A 27,170-nucleotide genomic window follows, 5' to 3' on the forward strand; every position below is an offset into this window, starting at 1 on the left:
AGCAAAGTAGAAGAGGAAAAAAGAGATTATAAGAAAAGGGGAGATGAAAGGAGAAGGAAGATGGTGAAGGAACCAAGAAAAATGTTCTACCAATCCAAATCTCACAAACTCAAACCACTAAACTTGCAAGCTCAAACACTCAACCACCTTTAACCTCAAAGCCTAAACTTTTGTACATACAGACTGCAAACATCTTACTCAAAATACCAATAACTTCTAGCCAAACCACCTTGAAGAAAATCTCAAATCTACCTTTATTTAAGTCACCAATCAAAACTTATTTTAAAACTGTAGGGAGAAAACCAAAAAAGCTGCAAGTTGAAAAGAGGGTTATCTGGAATTTCTTTGATCAGACTAATTTTATACCTTTAAACTGGTGCATTACAGATGATGACTAATTTCAACAATTAGCTGAAAAATAGTAAAAGTTTGGGTTGGATCATTGAGAGAAGTCAGAACCTATTATCAGGATGGAATCTTCACTTTACTTGGCAGGAAATTAATGGATACTCTTTCAACCACATAATTTAAGAGGGTGATTAGCTTAATGAAGGATAAGAACACAAGTACAAGGGCATGGAGGCTGTGATGTGTGTATGGCCGAGAGTAAGAGATGAAAGAAAAGCGAAAGCAATGGCTGAGAAGGAAGAAAGAGATAGGAAGTATGCAGAAGAAGTTGTCATGTTTGAACAAAGATCAAATGAGTTCAAGGCAAAGGGGATGAGTAGAATTTCTAAGGATGGACACTTTCTGAACATACAAATTGGCAGATTTTCAAGATTAAGAGTAGGTTACTTGAATGGTTATTCATTGGATGATTGGCTCAAGCTTGTGGAAGCTCTAAGAGGGACTGAAATCATAGAGGAACTTCAAGTACTTGTAAATCTAAAGGACCTCATTAGAAAACAATCAGGCTATGAGGATTTTATGTGATGAATGTACTAATTGAACCTATGTAATCACTCAATGTATAAAAGTTGTATTTGTCATTCTGTCAGTTTTATGTAATCATTTTATATTTCTTTTAACTTGGGGTTAGTCTTGTTATCAGGGATGAATTTATGATAAGCAATCTTCTCACAAATTTGGGGGAGATTGTTGTGCAAGACATGCCTATACAATAACAAGACTAAGTTAAATTAACAACCTTAAGATTCAATTGTACTGGTAATCTAAATTTGTATTTTGTATTGTATTACTTGAGTCTGTAAAATGTTAGAAGATTAGACTGGGGTATTTTTCTGTAAACAGTTCAAGTCTAAGGAATAAACTCTGAAAGAAGATCAAGATAGATCATGCCTCAGAGAAATGATGCAGAAGCTTGGAGTTTAATAAATCTGTTTCATGAAAAATGTTTAAAGTCAAGATATCGACAAGTCACGGATCAAGCAATATAGAGAAGTCATTCGAGAACTCCAGTATGACTTATCGAGAAGTCCAAAATGGCTTATAGAGAAGTTTCAGAGATATCGACAAGTCAAATAAAGATATGAAGATTGGAGATATCGACAAGTTATTTATGCATGTAGAGAACTCAGAGATATCGACAAGTCAAAATGAAGGTGTGAAGATTGGAGATATCGACAAGTCAAATTATCATTAGAAATCTCAGAGATATCGACAAGTCAAAATATATATAGAGATCTCTGAGATATTGACAAGTCAATTATACATGTAGAGATTTCAGACATATCGATAAGTCATTTAACATGCAAATATCAAGAGACCTCGACAAGTTAAATATACCTATAGAGAACTAAGAGATCTCGATAAGTCATTATACTTATCAAGATATCACTTCTCTATAGAACAAACTGGAGATCTCGATATTTCTCTCAAATATAGAGTACAAACAAATTTAAGATCCAAGATTATCAGTCAACAAATGATCTATTAACTAGATTGAAAAGTCTACAAAGTAGCTGGGGAGAATATAAGATCAAGGGCCAAGATTAACTAGCCAAAGGATGGTCACAGACCTGCAAGATTTTGCACATATTTGCTAAGCTAGAAATGGAAATAGAAAAAGGTTGCTTTAGAAAAGAGTTTAGTACAATTCAGTGCAAGTTTTGTAAACCCGTTCTGCTAGTGTATAAAGCATGCACTTGTCATTAGTTTAGAGGTAACAAACAGATTCATAGTTCTTGTATTCTCTCAAGATAGAAGCTGAGTTCTTTACTTACAAAGAACCGAGGAATTTTAGCAAGACCTAACTTAATTTTAATACAAAATTAAGTGAGTTTTGAAATATTATGCTTGATGTCTTATTTCTGCTAACATAATATAACTGCATTTCTTATCTGCTTTGTTCACACAACCAAATAAATTGAAAAAGCTTAAAAATATTCAAAACACATTCACCCCTATGTGTTGCACTTAATATCTAACATCATCCTCAACAAAGCTTTTTTGTTCCAAACTAATTCGTTCCTTAAAAAACCGTACTTTTTCACCCTTCAGATTTTTCCATAAAATACGCGAGGTTGCCTCCTGAATACCTACCATTTTCTTTCTTCTCATATAAATATCCATTACCAATAAATGATGTTGTGTAGCACACATCTCATCCGGAAATACTTCATAATCTTTACAATTTTTGTTGCTTCCTCTATCAGGAAAATAATCTATTTGTGTGCTACAACCTCTACTCTTAAAAGTAATTAAATGAGCATCTCTCTTTTTGAAACAAGAATTAACTATTACTAATTCATGAGCTAATACAAATTCCAAAACCCCCGTGAGTACCAACATGGCCATCAGAATGCTCTCCAATATGACCATTAAAATTACCCCCAATAAATAAAATTTGATCACTAGGTATTATACGAACTAAATCATCTAAATAATCCAAGAAATGTTTTTTCTCCTCATCTCCAAAACGAGCATGTGGAGTGTAGGCACTAACAATATTAACAACCACAACTAGTTTAATCATCATCACCCTATCACTAAATCGATTCACCTCCACTACATTATTCCTCAGTTGTGTACGCAACATAATACCAACACTATTTCTAGTGGTTACAACACCTGAATACCATAATTTAAATCCATTGGCTTCCTTTGTCTTAGCATCTTTCCACTTAGTCTCTTGCACATAAACTGCATCAACATGTCTTTTCTTTAACATATCTACAAGTTCCAAAAAATTTCCCGTAAGAGTGCCTACATTCAAAGAACCTACCCTAAAGATGGAATCAATGACCTCCCTATTTCCCCCTCTACTCTCCAAAACACCGCTACTTGAAGTTGTCATCAATGAAATTACAATACTTAAAAGAACAAGAAACACTAATAAACACAATAAATGACACATAAAATTAAGAATAATGAATAAAATATAAGATAAAATATCGAAAGTGACTGTCGCAAGTAACTCATTTTTCTTCATAGATCCACCCAGACAAGATGTATATGATGTTATATATCTTGTTAAGGAAATACCCAATAGCAATGGAACACCCAATAGCAATGGAACACCCAAAACACCGACCCATGTATCTCAAAAATCTGCAATGGTGTGGTGCCTCAAACACTGTACATCCCCATGTGTACCTCCAGATAACCCAATGATTATATTATATAAATGAAGTGCCAAAAAGTGAACAATTACTTTGAAAAAATTATCACCAAATACAAAGATTTTTAGGTATGTTATAGAATTCGATGAGAGGATCTCAATGATATATTTAATGTTTAAAATCGTTACCTAGAATTTATGATATTAAAGAAAGAAGATGAAAAAGTTGGTAATTTTGTTTCTCTAGTAGTTTACCTCTGTTCCGTACTTCTCTCCGCTATTTATCTTCACCACCGATTATAAAAGTTAGTACTTGATCAAAATTGTACATAAGATTATGTTTTAGTAGGCATTATTATTAGGTAATCTAGAACGATGTTAACTAAACTGGTTGGTTAAAATAATATAAAATACTAATTATTTGATATTTATTGAACCTGTAAAGTATAATGTGATGTGTTTAATTATAGTTGACTATAATGATTAATCATATTTAAAAGACATTATGTTATAATTATAATAAAATATTTTAGTATAATAATATATGATGTGAAGTTTTAATATAAATTAATAGAAATTCAACAAATATAATCAATATTCTCGGATTGAATAAAGTGTCAAGAACTAAAACCAATTGAAGTGGCGATTATTTTACAAAATCTCTATCTTTTTTATTCGAGAAATGACACTTGGAGCTTTAACTACAGGCGTTTCATGGGCGGAAATGCTCTCAAGTCTTAACAAGCCAACTCAAAAACCGAATAACTTACTCCCTCGGTGTGTTAAAAATCTGAAAAATGGCGTGACTGCCCACAATCTCATAATTGACCAAACAGGGACATAGCCAAGTCTTCCATATGTTGGTTTTGTACAAGGTCAATTTTGTCATTAAAAAACTGGAAACCAATACATACACTAAAGGGTTTATATATGACATGCTAAGCATATTTTGATAGTTGTAAAAACAAAAAAAGGACAAAACAAACGGCTCCTTCTTCTTTATTAATTTCCCTTGAAATATCTTCATCTGCTGTATCTATCTATCCTCTCGCAAAATCTGCTTGCCACCCGTTAACCACAGACCCTCTCTCCACACCAACTTTCATTCTCATTCATTTTATTTCTTGATTTTTTATCATCCCCCCATTTTTATTGCCAACCCAAATTACAATCTCAACATATATTTTTTCTCATTTTCTGGTAATTGGGCTGTCTTACAATTGTGTATTTCTCAAGTGGGTTTTTATTTTTGACCACCCATTTGGCTGGTTGGTTAAGTTAGGGATTGAAAATCTTGATTGGGTTTGGTCATATTTGATCTGTGTGTGTTTGTATATTGAAGAGCGAGTATTCAGATGTGGAATATGAATAAGTTTTATGATAAAGTTTCTGCCTTGGAAGAAGGAGGATCTCATTATTGTTCTAAAAAGTCTGATGATATTTGTGGATCTGCTTGTGATGAGGTATATTTTGTGCCTTTTTTTATTATGTATATGTAATATGTTTGTGTAATTACATTGCTGGGATTTGTTTGTTTTTAGGCAATGTTTTGGTTTTTTGATTGAAATGTAAATAGTGTTAAGCTCGAGAATTTCGAATTTGGTAAATGAAAATCTGCGTAAAGTGAATGAATTATGTGTGTTTTAAGATTATTCTCCTGTTAAATTTTGGACAAATATATGTATATTTGTTATAATGCAACCTTGATCATCTGGGGTTTTGATTCAATATGCTTGTAAATGCATGTTACTTCGAAATTTTGTTATGTTTTGGTTACCTAACTCGTTAGTGGAGCTGAGTTCCAGTTTGAATGATTCGGGCTTTTCTACATGTTATTAAATTAGTTAATGGAATTATTCTTAGAGTCGTGACAATTAGGTGATGGTCATTGGAAAAAGTTAAACTGGATACAGCTATTTTATTCTGTAGTTATATGAATCTTGGTAAGGTACTTATTATAAAATAAAGGGAGTAGGGTTTGGAGAACTTATTCTCTATATAATTAGGCTGTTACCTTCTGGCCATGTGCTTGTAGGTGGTGGCATACATGTTTCTTTCTCGAAATGTCTTTAAGTATCTGTATTGCGTAATTTCCATTAATTATATTATACATAAATATCTTTGAGTATTATTCAAAGTCATAAAGGAATATATTTTTTGTATTGCAGGATTCTGGTCGGGTAATAAGCATGTCAAGAATACGTTGTATAATGAGGGGTCTGGATTTCAAAACATATATCTTCCTTTTCATTATGATCCCAACCTTCGTATTTGGTGTATATTTGCATGGACAGAAGATATCATATTTCTTGCGGCCACTTTGGGAAGCACCACCTAAGCCATTTCATGAAATTCCTCATTATTACCATGAGAATGTGACAATGGAGAATTTGTGCAAACTTCATGGTTGGGGAATTCGTGAGTTCCCAAGACGTGTTTATGATGCAGTTTTGTTCAGTAATGAAGTGGACCTTCTGACAATTCGGTGGAAAGAATTGTACCCTTATGTAACAGAGTTTGTTCTCCTCGAGTCAAATTCTACATTCACTGGATTGCCTAAACCATTGGTTTTTGCCAGAAACAGAGATAAATTTAAATTTATTGAATCACGGCTAACTTACGGGAAAGTTGCTGGAAGATTCAAAAAAGGTGAAAATCCATTTGTTGAGGAGGCATATCAACGGCTAGCATTGGATTTTCTTCTTAAGCAAGCAGGTATTCAGGATGATGACTTGTTGATAATGTCAGACGTAGATGAGATTCCAAGTAAACATACTATTAATCTATTGAGGTGGTGTGATGACACGCCTCAAATTCTTCATCTACGGTTGAAGAACTATCTTTATTCTTTTGAGTTTTTGTTGGATAATAATAGTTGGAGAGCTTCAGTCCACAGATATCAGTCTGGGAAGACAAAATATGCACACTATCGCCAGTCAAATGATATCTTAGCAGATGCTGGATGGCATTGCAGCTTCTGTTTCCGAAGTATCAAAGATTTTATATTCAAAATGAAAGCATACAGTCATTTTGATAGAGTGAAGTTCAACAAATTTTTAAATCCTAAACGAATTCAGAAGGTGATTTGCAAAGGGGCAGACCTGTTTGATATGCTTCCGGAGGAGTACACTTTCAAGGATATCATAGGTAAAATGGGTCCTATACCTCATTCCTATTCTGCTGTTCATCTTCCGGCCTATCTTTTGCAGAATGCTGACATGTATAGATATCTTTTGCCTGGGAACTGCATAAGAGAGAGTGGCTGATCTTCAACAACTTTTGAGTGCTGATATCTCTTTTTGTAAAGGAGGAGGGGGGGATGCAGCTGGTTCGTGAAGGGAGTTTCATCTGAGCAAGATAATTGCGGTGTGTTACCTGAACAACCATGTTACATGTTGGGAAATTTTAGTATCATTCTTATAGAAATGTTTTGAAGTGTAGAATCTTATTCAGATTTCTGGAGTGATATTTTGTATATAATAGTAACACGGTCAATCTTTACTTAGACTTGAGCGCATCGATATGCATTATGCAAAGTGGGGGAGGTTGTGATGGAGGGAACAGCCGAGTTGATGTTGTATCATTGTTGGAAGTGGAGCCGGAACCTCCCCTCCTTGAAGGTATTCCCCAGAATATATACACAATGGTTGTTCTCACTCTATTGTGTAGGAGTTTTTGTTATGAGACTAGACTATTGAAATCGTTGTTCAAAATATGTGTTAGCTTTAAGTAAATTATATGATCTCTAATACGTTGAGTATTGTGTTTTCTGTAGCGGTCCTGGTAATTTTTGGAATTAATGTGTTGTTTAGGAGTTCAATAGTTTCCAGTTCTCCAATATTATTTAGAAAAGAGTGAGTATATAAATAGGCAGTAAACGGAGGTTAACAAAATCATGTTTCACCTTTTGTCCGACGAAGCATACAGCTTAACTCTCTCAAGAGCATTGGTGGCATTCTCCTCATCATCATCCAACTTCAAGGCTTCAGCAGTCTGCTGGCTTACATCTTGTGACTTTGATTTTGACTACATAAATTTCTGATATTGTATAAGAGAAATAAACTAGCGGAGGGGGAAAACCCCATTTAGGAGCATGCAAGTTCCTAAAGATTTGATTAAATAAAAAACCTGGTCATCAGGCTAAAAATCCACCCGAACAACAATAGCTTTTTTTCTTTCTGAAGCATCCATGGCAACACAATGTTCTGTAATAAACGATATTTTGTGCTCAGAAGCCTATAAAAATCCACGAATAAAACTAGTTCCCCTTGTGTCAAAAACATGATACTGTAATAATATATCCCTCCTTGACATATGCGACAGCCAGTCAAATGACATCTTAGCAGATGCTGGATGGGCGCATTGCAGCTTCTGTTTCCGATATATCAAAGATTTTGTATTCAAGATGGAAAGCATACAGTCATTTTAATAGAGTGTAGTTCAACAAATTTTAAGTTCAGCCAAGTTTTAGCTCTGCATTTTATGCAACTAAACTATACTGTGTCAATTTAACACACAATTGAGCAGATCAAAACTTTAATTGCACCTTGCTATACTGAGAACCTTGAGATAGTAGGATAAAAAATATAATTAATCATTAGAGAACTGATCTTCAAAGAAGACAAGTGTGATGATTATCAGAACATTTTCATAACAAGCCTAGCGGAAGAAATGCTACCAATTACACAGTTTCACTTCATCTTCTTCAAATCTGCACACACACACACACAACATTCCTACACAGTTTCACAGTTTCAATAATATGTAACACATATTTACTTATAAATGGCCCTTAAGACAGCATAACAGGAAACTTAGTAAATAACACTTCTTTAATCCTATAAAATAGAATTTTACAGGTATAGCAGAATGGAGCAAACTTCAAACTTCATAGTTCATATATTATCAACTAGTTACATATAGCTGGTCTTGTTATGGGGAACTAGATGTTTCCATTGATTTGTAATAATCTTTTTCAGCATTGGCAAGGCGATCTTGAAACATTTTCCACTCCGATCTACACCTCGCCCTTACCTGCCACAAACAAGAGATCAACCTCCATCATCAACATTAAGAGCAATGATTGTTGCAATGTAATTCAATTCAGGTTGAACGTAATAACAATTACCCCCTGCCATGGTTGCTTCCCATCGTTTGTTTCACCCTACCAGAAACATAAGGAACAGAAGAAACATAATTACTTTGTATTACGTAACCATAGACTGTAGTAAAGCCATAACAAAAAGCTAGGCGGAGTTATATATTTATGTGTAATGAAGCAGCTGCAAACATACCTGTCCCCCTAGTGATGGTATACCTTGATGTACAATCCACTGGGCGTCTACGACCCCTATTTTCTCATGAGCAGGCTATTCAAGGAGAAACAGTTTTAGTATTTTCTGATCAAACAGACTTGTAGCTAAAATTAAAATCAGGTACACCTACCTCAACACATTTTCGAACAGCAAAGTCGAGACCCCATCCATGAACCAAGTCATTCTATGAGGCCAAAAATAGACTATATAAATACATAAATGCAGAAGCTAATTTGGATAATATAACTATGTACTACATTCTCCAGAGTTGATAGAACTTAATGATTCTATATACCTGAATCATATGCCATACACAGCGCCATGCTTCTCGAGAAAATACAGGTGCCATGATTTCGACAAACCTGCAGATAGCAGATGTAGAAGTAATAATTAGCAATTCCTAACCAGGTCACAATGGACAAGAAGAAATAAGTAGTAAAAATACATAAACAAAACAATGAATACTATCCATACCCCGCGCAAGGAGGTAAATGAGGGTCTGGGCACCATCCGGGTTTCTCCTGCGTTTCTCTTACAACATAAGGAAAGGTACCCAAGGACGTCAATACGTTAATTATATAATGTTGGCACCAATTCAAATAAAAACCTAACCATGGCTGTTTGGTATATCAATGCCATCATTCTTACTTATGAACTTCACAATCGCCTCTTCTCTTTGTCATTTGCCATGTTAATGCTTTGGCAGTCGGCTCCAAACCAGGTTGTGAGATCTCCAAACCATGTTTCTTCACAAGTTTTATATATCTGAAAAGCGGTAACTATTTAGATAACTATACTGATTTCGAAATTTAAGCTAGCTTAACTATTCTGCAGAAAATCCTCACTCTTCAGATTCAAAATGCTCCACCCCAAGGTCTTCATCCCAGATAAATATGTACTCGTAGGCGGCAACAATATCAGGATGAAGAAATCTTTTTGCGAACCACCTTCAGTAAGATCCGTCGTGTTTAGTATATGCATAGATTACAGTTTTCATAGTACTAAGGAAACTGCAAAACAAAATCACTTTACACTTTTAACAAAATTTCCTACCATTTTGTCTGCTTTTGCACACTTATATGGATAGCCTTCTTTGACCACTCATATGCATCCCAGTCACTTGTTCGATTATCATAATGAAAGAGAAGGACAGTAAAGTTACCTGTAAACTGTGAATGAACAGGATAGGAGAGAGAGACGAGTATACTAAACAGAGGGATGAGTATATGTAAATTTGCAGGGCTGACCTTCTGAATAGCATCATCAATATTTTGCATCTGGTTATGACCAACGGTAAATGTTACAAGATATTTTGTAATTCCAGTGAAGTCCTGCAAATGGAAATGAGTGAAAGCTTACATGCTTTGCGTAAATTGTTATCATGCTCGAGTACTTTCAAGTCCGAGGGTTCCTTATGAGAACAAATAGATTTGTGAGCTGAATAAATGTAAGAAAATATATCTTTGAATAATTTTGTTATATGATTTTTGAGCTCCTAAATTAAGCAGCAGGATTTTCTTTAACCCACTGGATGAAGCTGCAAAAATAAAATGTCAAGCTAAAGTTTCTATATGTTAACCACTTAAAGAATCTCCAAGCCACTCTCTATACAGGCTCTTAAGTTACTAAAAAAGGGAGTGAGTAAGAGTTAAAATGTTGCTTTAAGAGGCTCCTGGTGAGTCCTCAAATCAGTTAAAGCCGCCGTTCACTCCTTACTTGGAGGAGCCTCCTCCAACTCCCAAATTATATTTTAAACAAGAAATCATATTAAGCATCCTCTATCTTTCCACTTTCTATTGTACATTTGTTGGTACATCGTATTTTTAATGATTAAAAATTAAAAAAAAGGAGTTATTATGAAGAGTATAGTTGGAGATAAACTCATATATCTATGTCGGAAGTTATTAAGAGCCGATTTTTATCATAAATTTAAGGAGTGGTCAAAATGTTTATTGGAGATGCTCTGATCCAGTCTAAAGTCTAAACATAGTAAAAAAAGCAATTACTTAAAAGTTAAAAATAGGCATCACCGGTTTCAACGTACATTTTCTTACTTATAAAAGCCCAGATACAGTCATACTTTCTTGGTGATGCAACTAAAGAACTGTGTCATAATACTCAATGTTTTTGTTCTTGATATTTCTTGAAATAGTTTCACTCAGAACCCAATCAGAAAATTATATTAGCTCATGCTATATCTGTTATGGAATATACAAACATGCGTTTGGGTGATACCAACGGAAAGAAACTAACCTCACCGGGTATGCCATACAATCTACGAGGATAAAAGTCTGACTCTGGTACAACAATGCCCGGGGGTAATCTTTCTGCACCTCGTGGATTTGATGGCACCCATATCTGTATTTATTCATTTATGCAGCAAAAGTCTGAATAAAAACTAATTAAAATACAAAGATTCGGAGAAATAAAATTATTTATAACACCATGGGAGAAGTTTATGCAAGATGACGAAAGGGGAGTCACAAACTTCTATACGAATATTAGCAGCTTTTACCTTTCTATACCAGGATCTGATATTTGTTTAAGGCATACTATTGCGATTACTTCTAGAGGTAGTACAGGCTTATGTAATTCTCACCGGACGAGGTTAGCTTTTTACTTGTATCAGGTGCACAGACTCCTAAGCATGATACAAGCAACTAGTTTAAGATACAGTTTGACAGCCTATGCAGCAATGCTCTGGTTTATTAAGACAGGGATGGTTATTGATATGTCTTATGTAGTAATAGACTAATAGTCTATTGATTTACAGGATGTAGTATATACTAATAAGTTTAATACTAAAAGAATGACTTTATAAATCAAGTACTAAACCTTTGAAGATTAAACATCCATCATTCCAAATTTACATTTATAGCTACCATTCTTCTACAAGAAACAGAGTAAAGCAATTTAAAATTTATAACGAATAACTGAATAAGCAAAGAGTAAGAACAACAACAATAATGCAAAACAGATATTCATTTTTTATTCATAAAAAAAATTAAACAGAACATGTTTGAAGTTTGAATATATCATCTACCCAAATTTAGATAAGTTCATCTATAGCCAGAAAATAGACAACAACGTATTACGGTTATTATGGAATGTTAAAAAATAATGTAAATAATCTGTCAGTTTTAAGGAGGATATATGAGCTAGTCCATTCTTCATAAAACTATTAGATACTGAAAAAGCTAGACAACAACACATATCCACATAGTCACAAATGGCAGGATAATCAATAGCAAATGGCAAAAGAAATAAGTCATGATCTGTAAGAACAAATAAATGTACAAAAATATCATGACAACATTTAATGAATTTGTGATTATCATACTTTGTATCAGAAATGTAAAGTGTACCTTCGACGTATCATCTGTTTGAACTTTGGCTTGGGTTGGGATACTGGGATCAATAACTTGAATATATTCAGAAAGGGGAAGATAACCCGTAGAAAGACTCAGCTGCCACAGTAGCAAAAGCTAGTTTATGACCCGAGATAATTGACAGAAAACAACATTAAAAAACAGTAGTCAGGATTTCTAGTGGTAGGAAGAGAATTTAAACAGAAGAAATAGAAAGAGAGAATTATGAAATGGGAAGTCTGAACACCTTGTTTATTGATAGAAAAGGAAATGATGCTCCGATCAGGAAGCCAAAAAAAACTCCAATCAAAGTTGGTACCATAAGCCTAGTATTCTCCTTTGCTTTTTTGACAAAGGCACTGGAATGCAACAGGCGTAATTGTATTAGATGATACATGTTATCAAACTTATAAGGTCACTCACACAATAATTTTATCACAAAATCACAAACCTGCGACCAATGTGTCCCATTTTAGCTATAGTCTTCTGATACTGCATTACAATCAAAGAACCTGTGAGGCCAGGTTTGCATTGTCCAGTAAGTTGCAAGAAGTAAATTCTTTCATATAGGTAGAAAGGCAGTTAAAGACAGAAAGCTGCAGGGAAAGAAATAACTAACATTGACTGTTATAAAAATGCACACAGCATTAGTGACTAAATTAGCAAACTAGAGTTGCAAAGTGAGTTAAAATATCTATAAGAAATGGTCAAATTAGCACTTCAACAACAACTGGAGCTAATTACTAATTAATTGGGTAATCACATTTCATAGTTGTCGACCTTATCTTAAGTTTTTTTATACCCTGATCTGGTTAATCAAATACAGCTCAACTATTACATGCACTCCCTGCAATTTCTCCTACATACAGATCCTGTGATGCTTTAAAGATGAAAGACTTGGGTAGATTCTGCATTGAACAGTGAACTTTAAGACCAATGTAACACCAGCATACTGCATATGTACTTCATTGTACCCATAAAACCCTCAAAAGCTACCTCCAAAATCAAGCTACCTCCTTATACAGCTCTAGTTTCATTCTAAGCTATGGAGCTTAGGATACAAATAACTTCTATTCAAATACCAAAATGTCATACACTCAATTCAAGATATATATTCATTGTTAACCAAATAGACATGTGTTTTTTTCCACAGGTCAATTCTACTCTTCCAACCGAAAGATTTATACAACACCAAATTCAAATTCGGAAATCATAAACTTTACCAATTTCTCCTCTTTTATATTGAACTAACATTTACCAATACATAAGGATATAGGTAAATGTACACACACACACATACACAACACTAGACTAGAATAATTAAATCTTCATGATCCTTAGACTAAGACAGACAGCTGAGCTTGCTCTCATGCAAAGATACAAAAAACATAACTTAAAGTTAAACCATAACATACATAACTTAAATACACAATTAAAGTTGACACCATAATCAACTTGGCTAGAAACGATCACTATAATCAACTCACCTTGTACTGAGTTCTTGCCATTCTTTGTACTATCAACATTCAAATAAATTACTTGAGCCTTAAACTTATTACATCTAAATATACAAAAAGATGAGAAGTACCCGAAAAAGATAGGCCAAGCAAAAGACAGAAAATAAGTTGAAGGGGTAGGATAAAAAATGCTGAATCACAAGAAATGTAGTGTTGTTGGATCAAAGCAACGTGGGCTCAGCACAACTTTACTCTTTTTCCCTTGAGTGAAAAGCGTGAACAAAGAAAGATGAAAACTATATATGTATTAAATTGTATGTGTTATACAAGATCTTTGGTTTTGTTGGTACGTACTTTATATACACTTGAAGAGGAAGGGAGGTAGAAGAAGATCTAGTGTGTTGTGGTGTGTTATTGTTTAACCTCTGTTTCTTGAAATTGATCAACTAAAAGACCCAACAGTTACACTCGTAGGACTGTGTTTTTTAGTCTGAACTACAGCCGCATAACCTGTTATTATATTATCTGCCAGGCATGTACTCCCTCCGTCACTCCCAAATGTTTACATTTGGTCCCAAATATTTACATTTGGATGGAGCGCGAAATTTAAGAAAAATGATATAATAGTAGAGAAAAATTGAAAAATTGAAAAAATGAGTAAAATAGTAGGACCGATTAATACTATATGTATAAAGTGGATATAGCGGAGGAAAGTAATGGATGTAGTTAATTTAAAATTTATAAAAACTTTACTATTTTTGGAAAATTTTGAAATATAAACAATTGGAAGGGAGAGAAGGAGTAGGTGTTAAGTAGACCCAGCAATTTTGGACACGACACAACTTACACGACACGAAAGTTTGGCTTTTTAGTACAAGATACGAAAATACACGAACACGAAAGTACACTACCGGGATTTAGTGTCGGTTTTGTATTTTTCCTTCGAGTACACAATACGACGCGATGTATACGACATAAATAGATATTATAATTAAACATTAATATTTATAATGAATTTATGTATATTTATAATAGATATATGCATATTTATTTTTAAAACAATTATTTAATTTTATAATATGTATATAAATGTAATCTAAATATATATTTTTTAATATATTTCATAAAAATTTTACCTAAAAAACTTATATTTTTATTTATTTATTTATCTATTTTAATTAATATTAATATTCAATTTTACACCAAAAACACGACACGAAACGACACGAAATGAAAGTAGACAAACCCGAAAGTACACAAACCCTAAACATGTCGGTTTTTTGTTTGACCTTCAAGTACACGAAATAGGAAAATCCACGACACCAAAGTATACGACACGAACGATTTGCCAGATCTAGTGTTAAGTGAAGGGGATGTCCAACCAGGCTTTAGTTAAAAATTATTAATACATACTATAAATAAAAAATATAGAGATTATGTAAAAAAAATCCATCTCAATAATACATTCTACTTATTTATAAATATAGTCAACCTCTTCATCTTGGGAACCATTATAAACTGTAAAAAAATTGTAAAAAAAATTCTAATCATTTATTACTATATTAAAGTAATATATTCTATTTATAACAACATAAATTTTAATAATATATTATTTTTAAAATATAGATAATCAATATAGTCAATATTAGTACAATGTGTTTAATAAATTTTACCTATTATCCTATCCAGTCAACCAATTTTAATCAACACCTAGAAATGCTCTAAGTATGTGACAATTTATGATAATATGAAAAAATTATTGTACTCTAATCTTGTATCCCCTGATATATATTATAGACAATCATTTTTTTATTTACAGCAATATTTGTAAATCAAGAATAATTTTAAAAATTAAAATATAGATTATAGCATTGGAGTATGTAGTAAACCCCTTGCTAAAATTTTATAAGATCATGATAGCTAGTTTCTGCTAGAGATTCAAATTGTTAAAAGTTTATCCACCCATAATTTCTTACGTAATATTATAAGTCATACTTCTTAAAAATCAATTTATTTTCATTTAGTTTAAAAAACTATTCGATTAGTTTGATTTTTAGAACCCGATAAATTGATATAAATTAGTTTTGAATAATAAATTTTAACTGTAAATAAAATTAATATACCATAATTTATTAATATAAAATTTAATTAATTTTTTATTATTCTAAGTAATATCTAAATCGATTAGTTTTGATTTCTAATATTTACAATGATATTTTTATGGTTAAGTTGAATTGAATTTATTAAATTTATTATTAGATAATTTTTATTTTTATCTAAAATCCTATATAAATAAGATAATGTATAAATTAATTGGGATAATAAAAAAGAAAATAAAATTACAGTTTCAACAATGGAGAATCACCCGATATTGGTTTGAATCTGATTGAACTTGCCAATGATACGAAAACAATAAAATCATGTACGGAAAGTTACATATATGGGTATGGACCTACTTTTGTTCAAGTTTGGTCACCTTCATTAACATAAATATGTGGACAATCTTTCGAGTAAGATTAGAAATATTTGTTTGGTAAGCTGCACCCTGCAAGTTGCAACATGTCTTGTCACACACTCACGGTCACGGTCGTTTCACCATAAAAACATGGTTGCACAGAGCTACTTCACTTTTTACGCTTATTTTAACTTATTTTAAGGTGACTTATATAATTATTTTTCAAATTTTTCTTTTTAAATAAAAGTTTAAGATTCAAATTTTTATTCACAAAAATAATTTTAAAAAATAATTATTGGAAATATGCAGTCAAGTCATCTTAAAATACGTGTAAAAAGTCAAAGTGAGAACTAATTTAAGAGGAGAAAGTAACAAGGTAACGAGGAAAGCCCATACCAATTACCAAGGATCCCAATTCGATGTCCACACGGTAGAAATAGGGGTATCAATATTGTGAAGGTGCCTGTTTGAAAATTTTAAAAATAAATAAGTGTCTTATAATTAATAAATATTTATAAATAATATAATTATTTATAAAAATTTATTCATAAGTTTGATTTTTTTTACTTAAATAAATTAAAATAAATAATTTTATAAATATAATTCTCTTAATTCGTAAATTTGAAATTAAATTAACTTTTAAAACATATATTATAAAACTAACTTTTATAAAAAATGAAAAATCAAAATATGTCGATAAAAGTACGTCATTCCTAGAATTCAACTTATCAGCTTATAATTGTAAATTCGACTTATAAATTGGAAATATAAACACTCGTCAATAAACTGTTACGAGTTTATAAATTATAATTAACTTATATGTAGGGAAACAAACAGGCTGAATGTGTTTATGACATCACCGAACAAAATCTCTAATATATTATTTCAACAATTTTTTAGACCAAAATATAAATAATATCTAAAAAATCAAATCTGTTAGATCCCGAATTATCGTAGAAGGGGGGTTGAATACGATAATCACTAAATTAAAAATTCTTTCGAATCCTTAGCGGATATAGATTTAGTGCTCGGTTAGTGGTTTTGTGTTCTTGAGAGTAATAATGTTTGGAACAATAAAACGAGGAACACAAGATATTCGGGGAAATATATATTCGTATATAAATCCTCGAGGAGTGTTACTACACTCCGGAAAATAAATTAATCGGCTACAATCTAAGAACAATAAAGTTCCTAACTTTTACAAAGATTTACAATTCAAATCCTATACAATGATCTAATTTTTGTTTGTCTAAGGATTTAATTACCGGGTAATTATTATAATGCCCCTAAGAATATACAAGAATTAAACGGGGCATTATAACGTTACTCCGGTGAGAAGTTAAACGGATATACAAAAAATTTGAGTTTCTCTGTATATCTTTGTTGCCATTTCACTACTCTTTTGGGAGAGAAGATGAACATAATAAATCCCCAAAATGAATGGTTGAGTCTTCTGCTGCAAAGTGTAGACTTTATATCCAATAATGTGTGGCTGAGGAGAGGCACTTCTGTGGCGACCAAGTATATTGTTCTGTGGCGACCAGGAGATACAGGGGAGTAGTGTTGCTCTGTGGAGACCAGGGTGAAGTACAAAACATTTACTTGTCTTGATTTTGTCTATTACGACCAAGAGTAAACAGTCTGTGGCGATGCATTGGACATATATATACAGTTTATTTGTTTACATCTGTGTGGCGACAACTACACACCAAAACAAACTAACTTGTACTTTGTTATTTCATTTCGTGTTATTTGTTTTGATTTTCTTTTTTTCTTTTCTTTTTTCTTTTTTTTGTTTTTGTTTTTCTATTTCTTTTTATTTTATTTTTGTTTTCTCTTTTCTTTTCTTTTTGTTTTCTTTTAGTTTAAATTGTAACTAAGTTAATTTTATCCTTTTTTTTGTTTTTGTTTTTCTATTTCTTTTTATTTTATTTTTGTTTTCTCTTTTCTTTTCTTTTTGTTTTCTTTTAGTTTAAATTGTAACTAAATTAATTTATAAAATTAACTTAAATATAACTTATATAAATAAACTAATTTAGATTTATAAAATAAACTAATTTAGATTTATAAAATAAACTTATTTAAAGTTTATAAAATAAATCATTTTAAGTTTATCAAATAAATTATATTAAAGTCCATTAAATAAATTTATTTAATTTAACAATTAAACTTTGAGTTTCGCCAGTCCCCTGAGCTGTTTAGCTGTATACCCCGCGCACCTCTTCTCGTACTTTAACAGATAAACGTTCAATCCAAGTACGTTCCTCAACTTAACAATCCTTCTATAAATAATACTCAGATTCCTTTCACGAGCTGTTGTCGCCTAGTGCAACTGGTCTGGTTCACAGACGACTAACCCCGATTCAGGTCTTCGTATTATAGACTTGATTACATTGTTAAGCTTGCAACAACTTTATCGCTTCAGACACTGACTGTCAATAAACAATTGTACTTTCACTGGAATCCTTTATGGTACTTTAGACAACGTCTTCATTAACCTCTGTCTATACCCTGTCTTCAATTATTCAGATTCCTATGCTTCGAACACTGTCTATCTTAAATTAATGTCAATACACTGAAATCTTCCGGTAGCACTTTTATACTGAATCTTCAACATTTCTGAAACCCTGAAAGTCTGTAACCTTTGTTCTTCATTGAGGCATGATCATATTAATGAACTTATTTCAATGACCTGTAGACAGACTTCAGGCTTTCTTCTAAACTTCTGATTCTTTGTATTTGCCTTATCTTCATTCTTCCTGATTTTTTGTGTAGACGTAGTATTATTAACCTATCATGTTCTAGTGTTGTTATCGTGTTGAGTTATCATGTAATTGTTCATACAGCTACGCAGTCTCACCAACAATCTCCCCCTATTTGATTGTTAATCCTAACTAACAAATTAAATAGAGAGGATAACTCAACTAACAACTAGAAAAAGTAATGTACCAGGACTTGTAAATAATGCTACTGGTTTTCTGGATCAAATACTACATTTCCAGATTTCTTGAGTAACTGAAATGAAAGATGCTTTTTCTTTTAGCGCTGAAATGATCTTCACGTAGTTTCATCTTCATTTCCTTGGTTCTTCAAATCTCTTCCAGATAATACTTCTCAGTCTTGAAGTAATCATCAGCAACTTCTTTTGTACAATCACATTTCCCGTTGAGAAGCGCATATCTCTCTTGCTTCTCCCCCTATAAGAATCAACTGCTTAAAGGAGATCACATTCGTCTACCACCTCTCCCGTACAATAGGATCCGCAGATAAGAACTAATGGTACTCCCTTTTTGGAAAACAACTTCTTCTCTTATGAAGAATAGTGATGAACCAAACCACTTCTTCTGATTACTAGGAAATCACCTTGTGTTTTCCACCTCTCCCGTACAATAGGATCAGTAGTTACAAACAACAATGGTGTGGTGTAGTGTACATGTGCTTTACCTTTTTCCTCCTCCCTGCTATTTCTCCCCCTTAGTTGAAGAATCCTCCAAACTATTATATAAGCTTTTATCTCCCCCTTAGAGAAGGAATGTATGTTATCGCCTGAAGGAGTTCTCATATTTTACTTGGTTGGAAAAGAAATAACAAGTCAGAGTCTGATCAACCATGTTCCTTGAAATTCTTTAAAATGGCTTCACTGTTGATCATCATGTTAACCAATATTTCCAACTCCTTATACCTCCCAACTATGAGATCACCAATTGTTACCAATTGTTATGTCCCAACTGGTTAGGTCTCAAAGTATTCTAATCCAGTCTGTAAATGTTAGGTTCCTAAGAGTTAGGTTCCAATCATCTACAGAATCGAGACTCGAAGTATCAAGAATCATGTTAAGGGATAGGGAATGGGATATTGTGTTTCTGTTTCTTCCTCACTGTGAGTGTGTGATTCTATTTTTTGTACCTCACAAGTGTTTCACTCTTCTCTCCACTCGTGTTTACACTCATTCTTGTTAGACTCGTCAGATAAATCTGAGTCATAATCTACAAGTTGCTAGTTTCCCTTTTAGGGTTCCGGATTTGAACTCTGGGAAGGTAAACAATGATCCAAAGAATTTAGCATAAAGATCAAAGTTCCCTTCTAAAGTCTGTGAAGACATTTCCTTGTGACTCATCAGGTAATATCTGAATCATTGTCAACAAGTTGCCGATCTGCACCTATGTCAGATCCACTATCCGCAGATGCATCCAGGTTTATTAGTCCTGGGGAGGTAGACACTGACAACTGACATATGGCTATTGGATCAGTATTCTCTCCTAACACCTGTAAAGGCAATTGGTCCATTAGAGAACCTTGAACAATCGATTATGATCGTAAAATGGTCGAAACTCTTGTTTTCGTCAACTTGTCCTTTGTGTGTGTAACCTTTCCTTGTGCATCAAGAATTGTTTATGTTTTAGGTGGTGACACTACATCGGATACCCTGACCGATAGGCGAATTTCAATAGACGCACCCTGTTGAGAGGATGAATCTAGTAACTGTTTTTGTGCCTTTACAGCCATTACATCTTTTTGAGAAGATGTATGGGGGCTAGCAGTTGCCTCGGTTTAAATTCTACTCATCTTTGTAGGAGAGAGTTGCTGGGTTTGACTTTAGAACCTTCCTTATGTGGTGCACTAAGGCACTTTCTCCCTCACGCTCATTCATACTTCACTTTAGGGGAAGAGAGTGTTGGTTGGTTCTGTTTCCGTGTTTATCTTTACACTCTAGGATAGAAGTTGTGGGTTTTCAACCTCATGACTATCAATGAAAGAATGCCATTGGAGGCTGAACCCACATCACAGAGCATATGGCAATATAGAGATAAAATGCACTTAAGATCTATAATGAATGAAAATTATGCATTTAATCTTTGAGAGAAATGATGTACAATAGTGATTTCAAAAAGATTTTAATGAAATAAGAAATCACCAATATAGAAAGAAGTTTAATTTTCTCCTAAAACTGTTCGAGTGCACAAGTCTGTTTTTATGCCTAAAAAGATAAATGATTTGATAAGACACAGACTGATGACCTAGAAGTATTAAGAAGAGAAAGAAAGATTTTGTCTTTCAATATGAATGAGTTTTTGTAAAAATATTGATCACTTAGGGTAAAGTCTAAGCAATTCTCATTCATGTCAAAAGCTCCATAATCTACCTTTATAAGATTATTACTAACAATATTTTTTATTGATAAATAATTTTAATAAGAAGGATTATGCTGCTAATTTTAAGTTGAAATGAATCTTTTAGATATAGCAAAACAAATAAATTCACTAGAACTTAAAATCTCACAATTATCTGCAAAAAATATTAACAAAATATCATTGTTTGATACTTGTTAAGTACTTTAGATATCAATAATTATGTTGCATCTTATTTTAATATTAAAATAAGATATCAATGAATTAAATACCAATTATCTATCAAATAGACATTAACATTCAATTTCATATATCATAAAATTGTTAACTCCTAACAATTATAATATCTAAAATAATATTGGTTCGATAAATAAAGTAACATTAACCAACATTGACTTGTTTGCAATCTTAGAAAAATATTCTAAGTTCCATATACTTTGATCCATTTAGTATTGCATCTATTATCAAAGTATTTAGGAATGTGCAAATAAGTATAAAAATTATTCTAACTTGACAACATATGGTTACTTCTAATAAAGCAATCAAACATTTTTACCATAGTTGTACTTAAGAAAAATTTCTACACTTTCTATATTAGTATAAGTGACTGAAGATAAACATTGATTACTTAGAGGAGTTCTAAGTAATGTCACAAATACTAATACTTCAAAAATACTAATACTTCACAATTAGTTCATATTTTGAACTCTTAACTAAATATTATTAACTGATATAAGTCAAAAATTAGCATACAACTAATCATGCTACAATCATAATTCTGATTTCAGTAAATTCTTGAGATATAAGCAGTGCTAAATTCACTAAAACCAAAATCTCATAATTAACTTATAACACATAAGTTACAATCAATATACTAGATATCAATTGTTGACAAATTTAGTTATAATCAATCATGTTGCTTATTTATTTTAAGTTAGTTTGAATTATGGAGCAAATAAAATTATTGAATTGCTTCAATTTTCATAATCCACACGACCCAAAATAAATACTAAATAAATAAATACTAAATATCTATGAGTTAGATACTAGCACTTAAATATTTTCATAATTATCCTTGAATAATCACCAAAAGGATATATGATTTATATTCATGGTAATCACTCTCTGGATAATTAGTAATTTTAGAAACACTTTCTAAGCATATAAAATATTGAGAGTTTTATACACATGACTTGGAAAATACTTCAACTTTCAATATCAGTGAATTTAGAAATAAGCATTGATTACTTAGAACAAAAATTCTAAATAATATCACTAATACTAAAAGTACCACAATTATTCGTACATGATACAAGTAACTATGCTGCATATTATTTTAATATAATTTAAATTATGAGACTGATATATAATGGAATTGTCTACAGTCATAATTTAAATCAATTAAAATAGTATTCAAACTTAATGCTATAATACTTAACTACCACAAATGTATATGGCATTGTAATCATGATAATCAAGATAGTGGCACTAAGTACAAGGTACTGGATTACTAATGAATTCACAAGTCCTTTAAATATTGAAGATTTAATACTTATGAACTTATATTAAGAATTCCTTACAGATGAGATTTCCAACTAATGCAATGAATGATATCCCACACCTTCAAACCAGTCTTGAAAAATTAACTTTAACAAGTGATTTAATAAGTGTTTCTGCAAGTGACTCTTTGACTAAAAGACATGCTCTCGAAATAAATGATACCTGGTGTGAAGGTGCCTTGTCATAGAGTGTTCCACAGAGTTGTTGGATTTGAAGTTGTTTCTCATCATAACAGGAAATCAATCTTCTTCCACGAAGTTGACAGCTTCCTGAGATGCTTCTACTGTCACTTAAGTTGACAACTTCAGAGATGCTTCTCCTGTCTTTCTTTCAACCTGCGTAATATATATATATATAGCCAAACATGTTAAGTACAATATATTTAGGGTACTTTACTCCAAGAGTTGGTAGTCCCTTAAGATATCTAATAATCTTGTTAATAGCTATAAGATTGGATTCTCTAGGATCCACTTGGAACCTTGCACATTGGCATCTTGAGAACATTACATGTTATCTATTAGCATTTCAGTAAAAGAGTGAGCTCGTCATACCTCTATAGCTTGTCATTATACCTGAGTTGCACTGATCAAGCTTTAGTGGTTTATGTTGGTAAGTAGTCTTGGTATGTTCAGAATCTTCCAAATTTTGCATCTTCAAAAGATCCTTAACTTACTTGTTTTGCCATAATTCTTTTGGTTTACTTGTGCTCCTAAAAGAATTTTTCTTTTGGCTTGCTTGAGCTCCTAAAAGAATTATTCTAATGGGTTGCTTGAAGTAATCCCAAAAAGAATTTGCAACCTTTCTAACATGCTCATCCATACCTACTCAGCAATTAATTAGCAAATAATCTTGCACAAGTTTTTGTTAGTAGACCAATATATAACATTATCATTATATCACTGCACATATAGAACAATATGTTTGTGCCTAGTGATACGAGAGTTATTAATATAATGACTCTACTAGTTTATAGTAAACTTGTAACTTCAGTTATAATGTTATACCATGTCCTTGACAATTGCTTGAGTAGTATACTAGTTCATACCAACCTGAAGTGAGCTTGCGAAGAAGAGATATACATAGTCCAATAGATCTGTAACTGCAAAGTCCATGAACTGTGGTGTATTGACTTCCTCTTTTGACTCACCAACCAGGAGTGCACTTGTACACATCTACTAGAGCCCAATTCCAAGTGTAATGTGCATCAGATGCCTGATATATCATAATATCCTCAAGTCTCTTCACTGGTGCTTTCTGTCAGATACTGCTTCCTGATAATAACCTAGCATCCAGTTTGGCATTGTCCCTCATAATAATGCCATTGTCATCCAGTTTTATCTTCTGGTTATCCTTGTACAAATTATAAAATTGTCATTTGGGTTGGATACCAGCTTCCCTATAATCTGCTTGCTGACTGATTGAGTTCATCTTGTTTTACAATCACCCAATCAATCAGGATCTATCAGAGCTTCTGTAACTTTCTTAGTTTCTTCTTCAGATAGAAAACTAGAGAAATAATCATACGTACTCAGTAGCCCTGTTAATCATTACCCCACCATTGGGATCACTTCAGAACTAGACTCTGGGAATAATATTAATATCAAACCCTTTGTCTCAGCAGATATGTTCTTGTAATGTCCTCTGAATTTCAATGAGGTGTTGTGTCTGACTAGCCGATCCTTCTATTGCTCCCCCTAAGCTGTTGCTGGGATTTCCTGAAAATCCTTACCCTTGCTGACTAGCTTCATTGAAATAATGAGTTGTGTTATACACTGTCATTCCACTGCTTGGATATGAATCATCAAAACCATTAATTTCTCCTGTAACAGCTTGGAGCATGGAGTTGTTGAACTGTGCACTTAGACTTTCAATCATCTTCTGTCGATCAACCATAAATGCCCTGTAGGTTGTAGACTCCACTGAGTAGCCATGGAAAATATTATAACTGTAGAACATTCTCTCCAAACACTTTAAGGTTATCCAGTGTTTGCTTCTGTTGGCCATTAACTCATTAGTGGTCTTCATGTATACATCCCGATCAAGGCTTGATCTTACTTGTTGTAAACTGTTTTGACTGCTCCAGCCCTTTGGTATTTAGAAAGTCTTGATTAGCCTGATATTTCCCTTGTAGCTTTAATCACATTCCGGTTCTTTCTTTGTACCACTCCATTCTGAAACGGAGCTCCCAATGCTGAATTTGTCCCAAAATGTTCTTGATGTTACAGATATTAATTAGATCTGCTTCTTGAATTTAGTCCCATTATCTGACCACAAGATCATTTCTTTTACAGTTGCTTCCATCTTGATCTTCTGATATGATCAATCACCATCTGTGATGTCTTTTCTTGAGAATGCACGAACAACAACTTTGTTTAATAAGAGTAGTCAACCACCATCACTAAGGTATATCTTTACTTTAATGTGATTTTGTTTTTGACTCCACTTTCTGACATGCCTCACATTTATCATCTTCTGAATTGTAGATGACGCAGTCCTCTCACTAACCACTTTTCACAAAAGGGTTCCTTGAGTTGATGTTCAAGGGTGAGAGCTTCCAATGCTATAACTAAACTTTTTTCAGATGAAGCTTTACAGTAGAAACCATTGACTTCACCCTTTCAGAGTTTTCAGTTTATCCACGAGCATTTCCTTTCCTTACTCTAAGAAGAGCAAGCTTCTCAACCTTCCTGCTTCAGATGAGACACTAATCCTTCATTGAATTAACATTTTGTCCTTTGATACAGAACTGTCTGATAAGAGGATTTGTGCCTTGATTCTCCAGCAAGAAAGATGCTTCAATTGTTATCAATGACTCCAATGATTAGTTTTTATCAGTGATACCAATTATTGAGTCCATGATGACATCCCTTTTCTGCATAGCTTGTCCCGTAATGAAAACCTTTGCTGTCATTTCCAAAGAATATTGACGGAATAGCTTTTGTCAATCACATTTGATTGTGAGGCTCTTTCTTTGATCATATTCCTTGACTATGAATTATCAAGAATACATATGAATCAATTAACCTGTTATGTCCTGCACTCATAAATGGATTAATAGTTCTTGGTACCCAACTTATCAGTTTGGGTCCAGTTGGATTAGAGATTTTACTATAAGCAGAGATAACAACAGCTGCAACCTTATCATGCTAATTCTTATCTTTGACTGACCATATTCTCCATTTTAATACCCTTGATAGATTTGTCTCTAGGCTAAGGGAAAATGGTTTCAACCTTACATAAGGAGAACTAGCAGTCTTTGCCCTACTGTAATCCTAAACATGCTTTTACTACAATTAATGCAAGTACTAAGAGATACATTCATGGCATAAAAATAAGCAAGCATTGTATTATGAATACATGACATTCATTCAGAAACATTACGCATAAGAATTAAGCAAGACAGGCATGATATGGAACAAAAAGAATTAATAAGTAAATCACTAATTCTATCTATTCCAATCATGTTGATGAATCTCATCTAGCTATCTCAATCCAATTATAAATTAATACATCTTAACAAACAATTCATAATAAATGAGCAAATTATATTATAATAGGATACATAGAATATTGCAAAAACAAAGGTCTTAAGTGCTGGAAAAGCATATACCTCACTAAAGTAATTAATCATGTTCAATAAATATTCAAACATATATTTAAGATCATCTAAAGTAACGTGCATAAGTAAACATCAATCCTAGTTACCAGAAAAATAGTCTAGTAAACTAGTTCAACATTATCTATGTGTGATGCTATCATGCTTGTGCGAGTGTTAAATATTTAAACACTATGATCTTATCATGCATTGAATATTGAGAGCAAACTATTGCAGTGGTTCGAGAATTTGAAACATGAGATATGTGAGTTGGATCATCTTCAAAGATTGCTTTGAAAGCAAGATATTCATGATTCTCGTCATCTGATCCATCCCAACTCTTTCCCGTGCACTATAAGTTTTGACTGGCTGCTTCCATAAGAAAATATTCCAGCTTTGTCTCAACTCTTCAACTGAATCCCTACTCATCCTTGTCTGTCAAGATTCTTGTTCTGTTGTAGCAAAACCCATGATAGTTACTTGACACATATGTCTTGTCATAACTGTAGATATCAAATCTTGTTTATGTCCCATTCCCAGTCTTGTAATCACCCCTTGAACTGAATCTGTAAGAATCTCTGCTTCGGAATAGATAGACTTGATCCTTGGATGTAGCTTATGTACTCCTTGTGAATCTGATGTGACTAAACTTCCCTGAAAAGTGAAACACTGCCCTGACGTCCAGTCCCTCAAGTACTTCTACCTGAGCTTCCTCTGATTCAGCTATCAGTAACTCTTATATTTTATCCAGAGGTTCCAACTTTATTGCCT

The 27,170-nt window shown here is 32.7% G+C and overlaps 2 protein-coding genes across 7 annotated transcripts; one reads left to right on the forward strand and one right to left on the reverse strand.

Moving 5' to 3' along the window:
* Positions 1-4,465: 4,465 nt before the first annotated feature.
* LOC141725142 (uncharacterized) lies at positions 4,466-7,283 on the forward strand. The gene is made up of 2 exons (XM_074527567.1): positions 4,466-4,983; positions 5,689-7,283. Exons 1-2 carry the CDS (start codon positions 4,876-4,878, stop codon positions 6,784-6,786), a joined length of 1,206 nt encoding a protein of 401 aa, XP_074383668.1. The 5' UTR covers positions 4,466-4,875; the 3' UTR covers positions 6,787-7,283.
* A 1,051-nt stretch (positions 7,284-8,334) lies between these two features.
* On the reverse strand, positions 8,335-14,150 carry LOC141725143 (uncharacterized). Of its 6 annotated transcripts, XM_074527573.1 has the most exons (15): positions 13,691-14,149; positions 12,655-12,695; positions 12,451-12,562; positions 12,201-12,320; positions 11,089-11,193; positions 10,083-10,166; positions 9,889-10,004; positions 9,681-9,782; positions 9,484-9,600; positions 9,310-9,366; positions 9,131-9,197; positions 8,966-9,019; positions 8,815-8,889; positions 8,649-8,684; positions 8,335-8,554 (listed from the first exon to the last, which is right to left on the reverse strand). In XM_074527573.1, the coding sequence occupies exons 1-15, from the start codon at positions 13,727-13,729 to the stop codon at positions 8,453-8,455; spliced, it is 1,227 nt and encodes a 408-aa protein (XP_074383674.1). In that variant the 5' UTR covers positions 13,730-14,149; the 3' UTR covers positions 8,335-8,452. The 6 variants fall into 6 exon arrangements, with proteins under 6 accessions (XP_074383674.1, XP_074383669.1, XP_074383673.1 ...); XM_074527568.1 differs by having other exon boundaries at positions 9,889-10,166; positions 13,691-14,150; XM_074527572.1 differs by having other exon boundaries at positions 9,889-10,166; positions 13,792-14,149.
* Between the last annotated feature and the right edge of the window lie 13,020 nt (positions 14,151-27,170).

This window comes from Apium graveolens, chromosome 5, assembly GCF_009905375.1.
Source record: "Apium graveolens cultivar Ventura chromosome 5, ASM990537v1, whole genome shotgun sequence".
In the NCBI taxonomy this organism is placed as follows: Eukaryota; Viridiplantae; Streptophyta; class Magnoliopsida; order Apiales; family Apiaceae; genus Apium; species Apium graveolens.

Bases quoted from the DNA above. Each gene is read 5' to 3' on its own strand.
- LOC141725143 (XM_074527568.1), bottom strand. From the start codon at position 13,729: ATGTTGATAGTACAAAGAATGGCAAGAACTCAGTACAAG. The intron at 9,783-9,888 runs GTAGGAAATTTT...ATCTTACTGAAG, and splicing joins GTGCAAAAGCAGACAAAATG to GTGGTTCGCAAAAAGATTTC. The intron at 9,601-9,680 runs GTGAGGATTTTC...ACCGCTTTTCAG, and splicing joins GAGCATTTTGAATCTGAAGA to ATATATAAAACTTGTGAAGA.
- LOC141725142 (XM_074527567.1), top strand. From the start codon at position 4,876: ATGTGGAATATGAATAAGTTTTATGATAAAGTTTCTGCCTTGGAAGAA. The intron at 4,984-5,688 runs GTATATTTTGTG...TTTGTATTGCAG, and splicing joins GTGGATCTGCTTGTGATGAG to GATTCTGGTCGGGTAATAAG.